General features: G+C 37.7%; 1 protein-coding gene across 10 annotated transcripts in view; it reads right to left on the bottom strand.

Moving 5' to 3' along the window:
* Positions 1-16522, bottom strand: part of LOC106873703 (putative tubulin polyglutamylase ttll-15) — a 35362-nt gene that overhangs the window by 2354 nt on the left and 16486 nt on the right. For 9 of the 10 annotated variants that reach the window (XM_089342311.1, XM_089342308.1, XM_089342306.1 and 6 more), the window contains 13 exons: positions 13279-13630; positions 11999-12154; positions 10841-10960; positions 9965-10040; positions 8928-8997; positions 8394-8477; positions 7044-7128; positions 6045-6123; positions 3796-3904; positions 3143-3209; positions 1893-2020; positions 1161-1263; positions 390-503 (listed from right to left, as the gene is read on the bottom strand). In XM_089342311.1, the coding sequence (XP_089198437.1) occupies positions 390-503; positions 1161-1263; positions 1893-2020; positions 3143-3209; positions 3796-3904; positions 6045-6123; positions 7044-7128; positions 8394-8477; positions 8928-8997; positions 9965-10040; positions 10841-10960; positions 11999-12154; positions 13279-13605 (1518 nt within the window). In that variant the 5' untranslated portion in view covers positions 13606-13630. Of the gene's footprint in view, positions 1-389; positions 504-1160; positions 1264-1892; positions 2021-3142; positions 3210-3795; positions 3905-6044; positions 6124-7043; positions 7129-8393; positions 8478-8927; positions 8998-9964; positions 10041-10840; positions 10961-11998; positions 12155-13278; positions 13631-14904; positions 15038-16522 lie in introns of those variants that run through there. The other variant, XM_089342312.1, reaches the window with a different exon arrangement.

Below are 16522 nucleotides of genomic sequence, written 5' to 3'. Positions count from 1 at the left end.
CAAAAAAAAATTTTTAATATAAACTGCTGCTTAAGTCTCTCTGTGAGATTTATAATTAGACCATTTCTAATTTTTGTAATCAGTGAATGTGTTTTCACTAGAAATATATATATTTGCGAAAGGTTGACAGACATCTTCAGCCAGCTGGTCATGCTACTTCAGAAACATGTCCCTGAATGCAGGCTGGGCTGGGTGGGGGTGCTTGTCTCCCCCTCACAAATATAAGGACACAGGAAATGTGTCAAGGCCGACAGGAAGCGGTCCAGCTTCCTAGGGATAAATAGCAGAAGTATGATTCCCTTATTGGGACTGTCACATTACATTGACAGTGTACAGCTGATATATAAATATAGTAATGCAATAAAAGAAAAGTAATTCTAAAGACTTACGGCCACGGGGGGGAGGATTCGTCTTGTATTTCCTCGGTTGATGTGTTCCAAGTAGGCCATTTTAGCAATGAGTTTCTCTCTGGGTGTCATACAATAATTACACAGCCGACATTTCTGGCATCAAACAAGAAACAGAAACCACAATTAGAGATGTTGTTGGTTTTAATTGGCTTTATCGAATATTTTACACAGACTACATAGAATGGCAGCCAAAACGGTGAGTGGAGTGTTACTTTTGACCCTTTATGTCCTGAGTTCAGGTCCTGTTAATCTTTTTGCCTTTCATCTTTTACTTGTTTTAGTCGTTGGACTGCGGCCATGCTGGAGCACTACCTTGAGGGGTTTTAGTTGAATGAATTTGCCCCAGTATTTATTTTTTGCTGATCTTTTATGCTGAATTGCTAATTTACAAGGACATAGACAAATCAACACCGATTATCAAGTGGTGGTGGTGGTGGTGGTACAAACATACACACAGCAGGTTTCTTTCAGTTTCCATTTACTAGATCCACTTTCAAGGCTTTGGTCAGGCCAGGGTTATCGTAGAAGACAATTACTCAAAGTGCTACACAGTGGGACTGAACCTGGACACGTGTGATTGGAAAGCAAACTTCTGTCCACATGGCCACGTCTTTTGTTTTTTAGTATTGAATCATGAGTAGTAAGCGTTATTAGTTATATACAAAGCAGGCTTCTGAACAGTTTCCATCAACCAGACTCAGATTTATAACTGAGTGTTGGCGGGGAGGATGGTAATGTTTATTTACTCACCCATAATGTACAATTTGATGCTTTACATTCTGGTGCCATACATCGGTCACTGAACACATTGATGTCCGCGTCAGACACCTCCATGTTGTTGTCATCGAGGACTCTGCAGAAGAACAAGACAAAGAGTTACAGATTCATCAATTAGTTTAATTAAAAGAAAAGCAATTAAAACTAATATTAAAAAAAAAACGTGACACATTGGTCAGGTGTCCTCTATGATATGGCTGGGCCAACCAAAGCTTTGTGGATGAATTTGGTAGGTCGTCGTCATCATTTAGCAACTGCTTCCCATGCTGGTAATGGTTGGATGGTTTGACTGGAACTGCTAAACCGGAGACCTGTACCAGGTTCCAGTCTGATTTGGTATGGTTTCCATAGCTAGATGCTCTTCTTAATGATACCGCCCTAAGATTTCAATGGGTGCTTTTTACATGCCACTGGCAGGGGTGCCACTTACGTGACGCCAGAGATAGAGAGACAGGTAGACAGATGGATGGGTATAGATAGATAAGATAATAATGCAAGTAAACAAATAAACACGTTTGGGCTTGTTATATAAAATCTACATACATATATATACACATATAAATATATATAGAGAGAGAGTGAAAAAACCCCTGAAAATATTCAGAAGTTGAACATTACTGTATAAGCAGAGATTTACATGGAGCACAAAAAATACAGAAAACTAAAGGAGGGGGCATGATCTGTTCCCTTCTTTCTTGTACTTACATGTTGGGGAAGTTTAGGGCTGCTCTTGTAGCTATACCCACCACACTCAACATATTAAAAATTACATGTTCGTAAAGTCGAGCATTCTCTTCATGAGTACGAGATGATAGATTTGGTGACATGTTGGCCTGGAAAATATTAAAATCAGAGATCAATATCATATTTATGAACGATCAGACAAGATACACGGCTTTGCTTGTTATCTAAGATAGACTTAAAACCTGTCCAAAAATAGATTTAATTCTCATCTTCTTAAATGGTAGAAAATTAGAACTAAGAACTGAACAGGTACATCATATGGTCAGGTGTAATGAATGTATTTGAATGTCATCTGAGGTGGACTAGTGACCTGTCCAGGGTAAGTTGTGTCTCACATCCTCTTTACAGAATGAATTCATAACTGTCATCATTTAACGTCCATGTTCCATGCTGGTATGGGTCAGGTAGTTTGACAGTGTCTCATCAGTCCAAAGACCACTTTGTGTTCCATTGTCTGCTGTGGTATGGTTTCTACAGCTGGAGGCCCTTCCTAATGCCAACCAGTTTACAGACTGTGCTGGGTGCATTTTTCATGCCACCTGGAAAAATGAAGTTGACTATGGACCCTGAGTGAGGGAGATGAGGGCTAAGGTATGATATAATTACGCTTTTGAAAATATTGGTTTCAAATGTTGGCACAAAGTCAGCAATTTCAGGGGAGGGGGACAACTCAATGACATCGACCCCAGCACTCAGCTGGTACTTACTTTATGGACCCCTAAAGGATGAGAAGCAAAGTCGACCTCAGAAGAATTTGAACTCAGAACGAAATGCTGATAAGCATTTTGCTAATGATTCTGCCAGTGCACCACCCTAAATTGACAAACAATAATAATAAATGAAGTAAAAACAGAACCAGTGCATGTGTTTGTTATTGGCATAATGAGCCACCCAAGACATAACAAAATGGCTGCCACTGCAATTCCACGACTAGATGCAACTGCAGCTTTATCTGCAGTTGCATCTCGACAATCAACTCCAAGGTGCAACCACCTGCAATACTATAAGCAGCCACGACTCTGCACTTCAACCAGGTTCAGCTTTATAACCAGAATTCAGTTCTACAGCCATCCGCACCTCAACATCCAGGTACAGCTCCACAAACACTTCTCTACAACCAGGTGAAATCCACTCTACAACTCGTTGTAATCCTACAAGATGATACAGGTGTTTCTTTCCAATGTTATTCGAATGAACATGATGCCACTTACCTCCATCAAATAAATGTTAAAGTCTTTGTCAAGAACAAAATCAAATCGGACCAATTCAAAGAAGTTTCTGGAAAACAAAGCAACAGAATCGATAAAATACCAGTCGAGTACTGAGGTCAAAGGTATCGACAAACCCCTCCCCTTCAAAATTTATGGTCACAAAGACAAAATTAGAGACAATTATTGTAATTATTTCAGTGTGTAAACTGGCAAAATCACTGAAGCATTGAAAAAATTGGTTTTTCAGGTTTTTTTTCGTTTTGGTTCTGTATGTTTTGAGTTCAAATCCTGCAAAGGACTAAATTTGTTTTTCATTCCTTCAGGGTCACTAGAATAAAGTACCAGTTGAGTACTTACTTACAGTGGTGGCATCTACCCATGGTGGGTTGATCCAGCTTCAGCCAATAAGCTCACTCTGCCAACCACATCCATCAGCTGACCCTAATGCCCTAGCAGGCAAAGCAATGCTTCTGGCTGACACCCAAAAATCTATCTTCCAAATTTAACAAATGCCCCTTTGGAGGAGCAAGTTGGTCACATTCAAGTCAATTTAATCAACTATGCCCCTCCCCTTAAAATCTTTTGGCATTCTATTTAAATCATTCTCTCATTAAAGATATGTGTGTGTGTAAGCAAGAAGACCATTTCCAAACCTGCTGGATTTGAATTGACTGTTGGCTTGCATGAGGAATTTTTCTTTCTTAATATAGACACTGGCAGTGGCCATTTTTAGCTTGTCCCAGAATTCTTTAGGATTTTGCCCTGAATTATACAAAACAATAAAAATAAAAATGAAGTTTTCTGATTTCTATAAACGACAGTGATGGTGGTGGTGGTCGTGGTGACAATGATGACGATGATGATGACAATGGCAATGATGGTGGTGGTGGTGGTGGTGGGGGGGGGGGGGGGGGGAATGATGAGTTTTATTCAAATTATCCTTCTCTAATCACTTTGTGTAAATGGAAACAGCTGACGTTTCAAGTCCAACACCAGCTTAATTATATTTTAATTAACATAACAGATTATCTTTTAAATAAACTAACAGAACAGATTAATTAAGTTTTATTAAAACAGCTGGTCGTTTCAAGCTAAGCGGAAACACACACACACACACACACACACACACACATTTGTAAGAAGTAATTTATCTTAATTACAGTTAAGATTTTAATATAAATTATACATACATACATAAAGTATGTGTGTGTGTGTATACACACACACAGCAAAATCTGTTTCAACACACAATTTCAGATCAAGATCAGACCTATGTATGCTGTGGAGTATTCTGACACTTTGAAATATATTGAGGGAATATGAACTCTGACCTTTGAAATTTATTCTCTCTTTCCTGGATTTATATTCCTGAGGCTTTATTGGAGCACTAATTAGTTGTACTGTATAAGAGGATAATTATCCTATTTATTTCTTCATTATATATATATAGTATTGAGTTTTGTTAATTTCTTTCCTATCACTAATTACTTTTGATGTGTAATATCTCAGTTCATTTACTTGTTATGTCAATATAATTAAATTATAATTAATTATAAGAAACATAATTAAATTTGTCTTCATTATTTCAATTCCAAACCCAAATGCCTCCGAGGTAAACTTTGCCTTTCATCCTTTTGGTGTTGGTGAAATAAATACCAGTTAAACACCGAGATTGCTGGCATTGTGCCAAAATTTAAATTCAATATTCATTATTCATAATTAAACGTAAGCCTTTAGCATACTGATTACTCAGTCGAATATATTGTTTATTTATTCACATTGTTTTGAATTAATTACTCATTATCTGATAGCTTCAGGAGTTTGATTAAAGGGTTTTAGACTGACATAGTAGGGCAGGCGTAAGAGGCCTGATCTAGTCAATTTGACTATAAAGTAGGTGGAATATCTTAGTCAGATACGACCAGCTTGAACTCAGAACGTAAGGGCAGACGAAATACCGCTAAGCATTTCACCCATCGTGCTAACGTTTCTTATTTCTTTATTGCCTACAAGGGGCTAAACATAGAGGGGACAAACAAGGACAGACAAAGGGATTAGGTCGATTACATCAATCCCAGTGCGTAACTGGTACTTATTTTATCGACCCCGAGAGGAAAGTTTGCCTCTAATATGCCACTGTCTTTTATGCCATCAAATACGGTAATTCTTAGGAAACAAGAAATTTCAAATTACCAAGGGAAATAACTTCGTAACTTCTCATAATCATTCTAAAGACAAATTTCAAAGGAGAGTTATCTCTCTTGATACATTTGTCTTTAGATTTTATTATTGATATTTTTGTCTTCATTAGTTTTCAACTGATCTCCGGTTCACAAATAACGGAGACTTTAGCCAATATATTCGGATATTTAAGATTTTCCCTTCAAAAATAACGGAAAGTTTGTTTGGATTTGGAGGCCGTTTAGTCAACAGAATTATTGTGTACATCTTTATATGTGTGTGTGTGTGTGTGCGGGTGGAGTGAAACACACTTTCTCTCACTTCTCTTTTTCACACTGCATCTACCTACACACACACACATACGCTGAAAGGCACACATTCACATGTATATACGCCAACACATATACACGTGTGTGTGTATATATATACACACGCACATGCATACATATATATATTTTTGAAGAAAGAAGTTGTACACAAACTAATGTTGGGAGAACCAACTCATGGAGATGCAGCAGAGGAAAACGTATTTGAATATTCCTCGACCAACTCTCAGAAGACAATCCAAATCTGAGTAAGGAGTAGTTGCCAGGAACGATGGAAAATTGTGAATTGCAAAGAGACTTTGTCGTGAATGCCCAACCATGATCGTAGTGAGAATTAAGGGATTGAGTGGGGGAGAGAAAAAGAAAAAGACAGAGAGGTGAAAGTTTATTGTTACCTTGAGATTTCAAATAATAATTGAATGATTCTTTGAATGTAAAACCACGTTCTTTGTAGAGTTTATAGAATGTTGGTATCTGGAAATATAAAATATTTTACATTCAGAAATATATTCTTTATTTGAACACCTTTATAACATGGTTCATCTTTATATAAACCCTCCATTCTTCCCTAACACTCCCCAACCGTATACCATTTACCAGAAGCATGTACACCACATGCTGCCAAACTTGTACCAATTCTTTGAATGGAAACTTTGACAGCATCTTCCAATAGGGTCATACCAATGGTATCTCTTTCAATGGCAGGAAACCATAGATACCAGTGTTGGAATTCCATCATTCAACAATGAGGATTCATTTGTGTGATTTACTGAATTATCTGCCCCTGAATTAACGTGTAAGTGGTTGAGTACTCCACAGACATGTCAAATTGGCTGCTGTGGGATTTGAACTCACAGCACAGATAAATGTAACAAATACTGTGATGCATTCTATCTAACACTCTAATGACCCGGTCGCTATATCATCAATCATCAGTCATGCCATTGCCATATCATTATTATCGCTTTGTCATCAATCACCAATCATTGCTATGTCGTCATTATTGCTATATAATTAGTCACCAATCATCCATCGTCAGTCATCAGTCATGTCAATGTCATGATACTGCAACCTCAACAGTCACAGAGTAGCAGCAGTACTTCAGTCTCTTGTTTCACTTTCAAGTTCTGTAGTTGTTAGGTCACAACATAACCTCACAACATTCACACCAGCAATTTTTATGCATCTGTTACTTTTGTAACACAGTGTCACACACAGTCATGAGACTCCATATGTATCACTCGTGTCACAGTCACACATGTAGATTCATGAAATTGTGTCAGATTTCTGACACTCTATTAAGAAAATAAATCAAGTGTAACACAGCTCAAGAACCATGTCTCAGTACTGAACACACTGTGCTTGGTACTAGCCTCAACAGAATCCTTGCCTACCTTCCATAGAGCGGTGTAAATGTCCCCTACAACATATTTGTCGACGTTAGAAGCATCAAACGGGTAATATTTCACTGGACAGAACCTGGAAGCAGAAGGAAAAAGAACATCAGATGTTACAAGAGACTTGAAACTAAGATGAGGTGGGTTGGTCATGGTCGGAATGCAGTTGATCATGGGTCTACTGAAACAGGGCTAACACAAGTGCTAAGCAGCAACAGCAACAACAACAACAATGTTTAAAAGCAGATAACAACAGGGGAAGTGACATTGTGTTCCCTTGATTTGCTAAACATAGCAGCTAATGCAATCTCAAAGCACACACCATTACTGTTTTGTAAAAAATAGGGAGATAGGGTAATGTACTTCACTCTTAGATGCACGATGCCTTTAAAATATGAAATGTTTGGCCATGGCTGGAAGGCCTTTGATCATGGATATGTTTGAAGAAGGCAGAACTGGGTCTACTCAACAATAACTACAAGAACAATATTGGTTTCAAGTTTTGGCACAATGCCAGCAAATTCGTGGGAGTGGGTAAGCTGATTACATTGACCCCTAGTATTCAACTGGTACTTATTTCATTGGCCTGGGTGGAATTTGAACTCTAGAATGTAAAGACATACGAAATACCACTGAACATCTGGCCCTGTGCGGTAATGATTCTGCCAGTTCGTTACCTTAAAACAGTGGTCCCCAATCTTTTCACTCCCAAGGACCCCTCCACCATCATCACTACAAGAACTGGAGACTGTTTTAGCTGAAGAAGGGACAAAAATTCCTTTGGAAAAAATTCTAACTTTGTACGAGTCCATACCTTGTAGAATTCAAGCTGTAATTACTGCCAAAGGCGGTCCTACCCCGTATCTAAATAAATTTGTTTGAAATTTTAAGCTGTTTCCATTATTATGTCCAACCCCTGTATATATATATATATATATATATATATATATATATATATATATATATATAGATATATATATATATATGTGAAATTTTTAATTTGGAAACTGAAAGAAGCCCATCGTATATATGTATATATATGTGTGTGTGCTTGTGTGTATGTGTTTGTCCCCCCAACATCGCTTGACAACCGATGCTGGTTTGTTTACATCCCTGTAACTTAGTGGTTCGGCAAAAGAGATCGATAGAATAAGTACTAGGCTTCCAAAGTATAAGTCCTGGGGTCGATTTGCGCTCGACTAAAGGCGGTGCTCCAGCATGGCCACAGTCAAATGACTGAAACAAGTAAAGGAGTAGACCCCAGTACTACTTTTGTGGACCACAGGCTGGGAACCACTGCCTTACAATGACAATATTAACAATATGGAAACAAAGAGTTTGATTTACCTAAACAGTGCTTCTGTTTCAAGTACATATGCTCTGACTGGGTTGATAGACGTCAGGACAGCATAGACACCAATGTCAAACTTACTGGAAAATAAAAGCAGGGGAAGTTTTCAGGCATTGGTTTAATGTTGATATGACATTCAATGTTACTGTTTAAATAAATAAAGTATAACCAATAAATTGGTTATACTTCTACAAGGCATAAAATATTTTAACATTTTTTTTTTTAATACATTTCCAAATAATATTTAATTATAAAAATAAAATAAGATTCCTTAAACATGGAATGGCTATGAGGATCCACACAAGTAAAATAGAAACCAAATGCGATCCAGAGGAGAAAAATGGTTGGGAACCATTGGACTAGATGAAAAGCCTTGTGTAATTCAACCTAGGAGCAAGGAGATATATAATTGTAAAATCTATTCTTCAAGCACTTGAAACCCTCATCCAGGTGTGTGCAGCTGTCTACGGCTTCCGCTTGAATGGGAATATCCTTCAGATTCAGGGGAAAAGAAAAAAGCCCCAACTCACTGTCCATCTATTAGCAAAGGTTCTGATATATATTCCTGTACGAATGTTCCCTCTTTCGACAAGTCAAGCTCTGAAAATTAAAAATAAAGAGATACATAAGTAAATATCAGAAGTAATTCCTCCAGTTTTGTACAGGTAATGGGTTGTGTGTGTGTGAAGCATCGCAATTAAGTCATGGGGAGGATGAAAGAATAGATATAACATATGTATGCGCGTATGTGTATGTGTGCATATATATATATCTATTCCAGTTGATCTGATCAAAGGAACAGCCTGCTCATAAAATTAACGTGCAAGTGGCTGAATACTCCACAGACACGCATACCATTAACATAGTTCTCAGGGAGATTCAGCATGACACAGAATGTGACAAGGTTGGCCCTGTTGAATTACAGGTACCACTCATTTTTGCCATCTGAGTGGATCAGAGCAATGTGAAATAAAGCGTCTTGCTCAAGGACACAACACACCACCAGGAATCGAACTCGCAACCTTAGCACCATGAGCCAAATACCCGAACCACAAAACTACACACCTTCGATATGTATGTATATGTGTGTGTTGTAGTTACAACCATCATTGTTTTATGTCCCCTTTTCCTTGATGGGTGAAAAGGGTGACAGGGAGAAGAATAACGATAAAAATATTTTGAAAAAATATTGACATAACTCGTCACAAAGGTGAATAAATAATACGAAGAGTGTGATGCGATTACAATGGATGTTTTATTGGTTGGACGATATTTCAACGGCTAACCTTTCTTTGTTGAGTTCAAAATGAAAAGGGATAAAATTTCAAAGAAATTCAAATCCAAAATATGAACGAGGGCAACCAGTGTCCCCCACATTGCTCTCGGTCATATTTTGGATTTGAATTTCTTTGAATTTTCAATTTTTATCACTTTTCATTAGGAACTCGACGAAAACAGGCTAACTGTCGAAATATCATTGAACCAATGAAACTACAATTGCAATCGCATCACGCTCTTTGTATTGTCTCATAATAATGATAATAATAATAATAATAATGATAATCACCATTTGGCGCCAAAATTCTTATTCCTCTGTGATTGTTGCTTTTCTGAACCCATAATTTATTTGGAAACCGTTTTATCTGCAATGAAAACAGTAATAACCAATTACAAACAGCAGCAATGATAATCCTTTCTGCCATTTTGGAGGGGGGGGGTACTTGATTACATTGACCCCAGTATGCAACTGGGTGGTGGTGGTGGTGATGATGATGATGAGGAGTAGGAGGAGAGGAGGATAATAATAATGATAATAGTAATAATAATAGTGTGGGTAATAATAAAAGTGATATGTTCACTTAATATCAGTTTTCAGGCTGTGTTTGTTTATGCAAGCATTTTAAGCAGACGGGGGCGGGGGGAATGTTAACCGAATTTAGTCAACAAATTATTTAACTACCCCCCACCCCCGACAAGTAATAATAATAATAATAACAATAATACAATGAAAGAGAAATAAATAAATGTAAAAGAGACGTAGCAGAATGTTGGTGTTTTGTAAACCTGATCTTTTGCATCTGATATTTTATGACTGAGCAGGATTTAGAATTAAGCAGAAAAGAAGGAAAAAATGAAGAATAGAAATAGGAGTGGTGGTGGTAGTGGTGCATATATGTGTGTGTGTGTATATGTTTATGTGTGTGTTCATGTAGTCTTGTGCGTATAGTGTTTGCTAATTCTGACCAAAAGTCTCCTAAAAGCAGAACTATAAAAGACATCAACAACAACAGCAATATCACACACATAGCACTGAGAGTTCACATGTAGCCAAAAGACACCAACAACAACAACAACAGTTACGTGTATCACATTGAACTCACATGTAGCCTATAAACACTGAAAATGGCGACACACATGAAGCAAACTCAATAATTTTACTCACGTAATTTTGAAATTTGTTTTTGTCTTCCGGTAACTTGAAAGCTTTTGGTACAAATTTGAATTCACTTGTTGCTAGGGAAACCTTGTTTGTGATGTAGCCGGACCCAGGGAAATGGTTGACCTGTTTTAACAGAATATTAAGAGAAAATAGTTGTCACTTGTCATGTTGCTATTGCTACATGTTTGATAGAAATATATTCTACAGGAATACTGTATCGAAAATCAGTGATTGGAAAAATAGCGGTGCTTAAATCATTTTTGGAAGGTTACAGTCAGCACAATTGACTCTGATGAGATTTGAACTTGGAACTTCATAAGCATAAAGCATTTAGTCAGACATTCTAATGTTTCTGCCACTCTGGTTTAGATGCAACCCTATAGAAACTATCATCATTGTCATCATCATCATCATCAGTGCTCCAATGTCGACTTTGGTGGTAGATATGAAATAAGATTTAAGGTGAAAAAGCATAGAAATCATGTTTGTGTAGATAAGGATTATTTAATCCATTATAATATGCCCAGAGTCAACCGGTTTCACTTCACTAATCATGACTCAATGTTATGATACCTTAATGAACTTTTGATTTAATCTTGTGTAGAAGCAGGTATGATACAGTTTTGCAGTTGAGCTATACTCTCCTGTATAACTGCAAAACTCTTTCATACTTGCTTTTACACAAGATTAAATCAAAAATTCATTATATCATAACATTGAGTCATGATTAGCAAAGTGAAACTAGTCGACTCTGGACATATTGTAAGATTTCTGCGCTTTTTCAACTTTTTTCAGTTTCTGTCTACCAATTCCCAAATTCCACTCACAAGGATTTGGTCAGTCTGTGGCTATAGTAGAAGACACTCGCCCAAGGTGCCATGCAGTGGAACTAAACCTGGAGCCAATTGGTTGGGAAGCAAGCTTCTTACCACACAGTCATGTCTGCACCTATTTCTCCACAGCAAGAAATTTTCTCCATAACAAAACACAATGAATGGCTTTCTCAGAGGTTTAAATCGACCTCACGCATATTTGAACTGCTAACGAGGTGGTGCTCCAGCATGGTCACAGTCAAGCATAAAAGAGTAAGTTTGTGTTTCTATATATGTCACTGGTCAGTGCTGTAACCCCATATTCACCCCAAGTCTTTTATTTACTAACCTTTTGGCCCGGCTTCATTCTTCTTATCACATGGTCCAACACATCAAAAGGATATTCGTGTGACCACAACACGTCCCAATTATTTTCTCCTCCGTTGGTTGCAAATCCCAGCGATTCAAACACGTTAAACACGTGCTGTAAATAGCCAGATTCCAGCTGAAAGAATTCAATTAATTATTCAATTAATTATTCAATTAATTATTGGTTTCTGAATGCTGTTCTGTTGATCGGATCAACTGGAACCCTCATCGTCATAACCGATGGAGGGCCACTAGATAAGCAAACGAATAATAACAGATGTTTTATAGCTGGCATTAATATTATTTAATTAGGTATTATAATTCACTCTTATAGAAACCAAGTAATGAAAACCAAAGCCAATGGACCCAGATAAGAAGTCTGGATGTCAGTGTTGCTGAGATTTGTATTACACTATCTGATTAGATTTTATTAATGCTACCTGTAAAACATGGTAAAAAGTTAATCAATAGATAGCTACAACCGACTGGTTTACTAATATACCTGATCTGCTACAGCCTCTTTGTTCTGTATCAGGTGAGATTTCTTCGGTAATTCTCTGATTCTTTGAACTCCATAACTGAACTGAGAGGTAGTACCCTATTACCGCTACCCTGTTATTTCCCTACACATTATATCAGGAATAATTTCATCTCAGGTACATGTCCTCTTATTACAAATGGGGGCAGTGGCAGCTACAAAACTGCAGCACCCCCTATTTCCACATACCGAAATTTAGAAATAGCAGTTAAAGTGCTAATTCTAAAATAAGTCTCCAACAGATAGCAATACTTGTAACTCACAAAGGCAAAAGACTGGTTAGTTTCCTTATTTTTCTTCTTGTTTTGCCTTTGTGAGTTACAAGTACTGCTATCTGTTGGAGACTTATTTTAGAATTAGCACTTTAACTGCTATTTCTAAATTTCAGTATGTGGTGAAGCAACTGTTGCTGATCCCTTAATTATGTATATATATATATATATATATATATATATATATATATATATATATATATATATATATATATATATATATATATATATACTATATACAATATACAATATAGATGCAAGTGTATGTGGTTATGTATGTGTGTTTAGCACAGAGCTGGCTTGGAAATGGTGCATCCTCACAGAAAACAGGCAAACAGACAAACAAATACATACAGACAGACAGATATATACATACATAGACAAGCTATTTGGCCACCATGTTGTATAGAACTTCCCCCTAATAACAAATGTTTCCATCCATCACTTTACCTTCTTTGCATGAACCCAAAGAGTTGGCCCTGATTTCGCATTGGCGATGCGGTTCACTGGAAGATCTGCCATAACTTGTCTTGGAGGAATGTTGATTTTAGCATCACCATCAAGATTGGGGTTGGCGTCATTGTTGCTGTCGATGTTGTTTACGTTGATGTCATCGATTGGTGGTCCTGGTTCAAACAGCATCTTCATTGGTCCTTCTCTCAGATTGACCTGCTCCTGCCAGATCTTGTGCAGCACTACCACGTTCATTACAATCAGAAGGACGCTCGCAAATAAGATAATGAGCACGAGGGACGACAGGCGGTTCAACAAACGCATTTTCGGTCTTTGGATCTGCTTGATTCTGAAACCAATAAAAGAATAGTAACAACAACAACAACAACAACAATAATTATTGTATGCACAAGGCCTGAAATATTAGGGGAAGGGGATAGTCGATTGCATCAACCCCAGTATTTAACTGGTACTTACTTTATCAATCCCGAAGGGATGAAAGGCAAAGTTGACCTCAGCAGAATTTGAACTCAGAATGTAACAACAGGCAAAATACAGCTAAGCATTTCGTCCGGCATGCTAACGATTCTGCCAGCTCACCACAAAATAATAATAATAATAACAACAACAACAACAACAACAAAAGCAGCAATGATGATGATGAAATGTGAATCTGACTGTAGGAAATATAAATGGAAACAGACGTGAATGAATATTAGTCTCAGTCTGTATCAATACTGGATTAGATTAGAGATTTGGATTAGGAAAATTCACCAAGGCAACCTTGTAATTAGGAAAATTAATTAGGACCACTAATATTTTTTTAATGACAATAAATGAAGATAACATAATTAGACCCAACACAGACTTAAGAATCAATAAACCATATAGAGTACAACACACACACACACACACATCAGCTGTCCTACAAATAAGTACGGGTGTGGCTGTGTGGTTAAGAAGCTTCCTTTGTGACCACAGATGTATGTGCTCAATCCTGCAGCAAAGCATCTGATAGTAGCCTTGGGCTGACCAACGGAATGAATGTCAATTTGAAAGATGAAAACTGTGTGGAAGCCTGTCTGTGTGTGCATGTGTTTGTGTGTGTCTGTGTGTGGTTTTGTGTGAGTGTGTGTACATGTTTGCATGTGTGTGTTTATGTGCGCACGTGTGAGTGTGTCTGTTTGTCCCCCTGCTGCCGCTTGATAACTGATGTTGGTTTGTTTGTCTCCACGACATAGCAGTTTGACAAAAGAAACTGACAGAATAAGTAGTAGGAATAGCATTTTGTTCAGTCAAGATCCTTCAAGGTGGTGCCCCAGCATGGCCACAGTCCAATAACATAAACAAATACGAGATATAAAATAAAAGATGGAAATACTAGAAAAAGCTTTACAGTTTGAGGGGATGGGGGGGGGGATTGGAAAAAAAGCCAGAAATAACCCCCGGAACTGGCTGAGAAGAACTGGATTCAAAGAGAAAACAGAAGGATTGTTGATGACATCACAGGATGAAAGCCTTCACATCACAAGTACGTAACAAAGCAGAATACATTAAGTAACAGCAAAATATATGGAAGAGAAAAAGGGGCAAGAAATCACAAAATGGAGAAGATGGGGTTACCATGAATTCATTTGAAGAAATCAGGTATTTATATAATTCTTTTCTACTCTAGGCACAAGGCCCGAAATTTTGGGGGAGGGGGGCCAGTCAATTAGTATGGAACTGGTTCTTAATTTATCAACCCCACAAGGATGAAAGGCAAAGTTGACCTCGGCGGAATTTGAACTCAGAACGTAAAGACAGACAAAATACCACTAGGCATTTCGCCCGGCTCGCCACCTTGGTGTAAAGTCCTGCTGACTCATAGGGGTCGGTTTCCCAGTTTCCATAGGGTGTAAAATTCCCCACCTGGAGGGGACGCTGGTCTGCAGTAGGTTTTCTCATTTTTGCCAGCTGAATGGACTAGAGTAACGTGAAATGAAAGAGATGGATGTGAAAGTCACTCAAACACTACCACTTCTAAAAATAGTGACCTGAGGTTATCAAGTAAGTGACCTTGCCTTCAAACTAACACCAGGTGGTGCACATTTATACGACTGATTCTCACTACCAAAATGTTGCATGGTGGGCAGAATATGTGGACGAGGTCATTTAACTTGGTCTCAGACAAACAAGCAATTCCAGTTTTGGCGGTTGTCCAAACGCAACACTGTGTTTCTGTTTTAAAAGTCTCACGTTGTGTGGGAAACTCAACAATAAACACTTGTATATTCCTGACATGATTCTCACCAAAAGTCTCTTGTGTGAGGCCATGTTTAACAGGGATTATATTTTTATATGTTCTTGTTCTTGAGATATTTTTGTTGTTTTGTTTTACATTGACTCATTGTTCTCTTTTCAAAGAATGGTGAAGTTCAGAGACAGGTTTCTGTTTGTATGTTGTTTTGTTGTAGCTTTTGTTTTTTTCTCTTGCTATTATTGCTGTTGTTGTTGTTGTGGTGATTATGGTTCTCAATAATTACTTTACAAACCAACTGAGGTCTCTTTGACCATTCTAATTCTTACGATAGGACAATAATCATTAGTTTTTTGGTGGGGGATTTTGTCTCTTACATTTTACATCTTGAGTTTTGCATCCCATGCGATGGTTTGCCATGGTTCTATCTCCTCTTTGTTATTTGTTAAGTAGACAGAAATGAAAGACAGAGGCTGGTTGACGCATGTCATTGGTGTCGATGTTAATTTTCACAGGGAGAGTTCACCCTTCATCAATGCTGGTGATACCCTTATGGCATCCTGATAGTACTTCTGATTGCAATTGCTATTAGGACTGTTAATGATGTTGATGTTGTGATTGTAGTGTTAACAGCAAGGGATTTTTTCACACTGCCATCTTTGCCTGAAAGCAGAAAAATCCTTCTGGTGGCTGGTGATACCACATGTGTAGCATTTACTTATTTTAGTCTTTTGTCGATTACCTATGATACTCAGCCCATCATTTTTAGCAAAGAGTCTGTATCTACCTGTATCTACCTGTCATACAACAGTTTTTTACACCCAGATTTCGTTGATGACATGGCCCATTTTGTTGTCATTCTTTTACTCTTTTACATGTTCCACTCATTTGACTGTGGCCATGCTGGAGCACCACTTTAAAGGGTTTTGCGTGAAGAAATCAACCTCCGAACTTATTCTTTGTAAGCCTAGAATTTATTCTATCAATACCTTTCGCAAACCA

The sequence above is a fragment of the Octopus bimaculoides genome, chromosome 25 (genome assembly GCF_046866305.1).
Source record: "Octopus bimaculoides isolate indiv1 chromosome 25, ASM4686630v1, whole genome shotgun sequence".
In the NCBI taxonomy this organism is placed as follows: domain Eukaryota; kingdom Metazoa; phylum Mollusca; class Cephalopoda; order Octopoda; family Octopodidae; genus Octopus; species Octopus bimaculoides.
The sequence above is the reverse complement of the archived record's forward strand: the minus strand, read 5'-3'. Positions and strand labels throughout refer to the sequence as shown.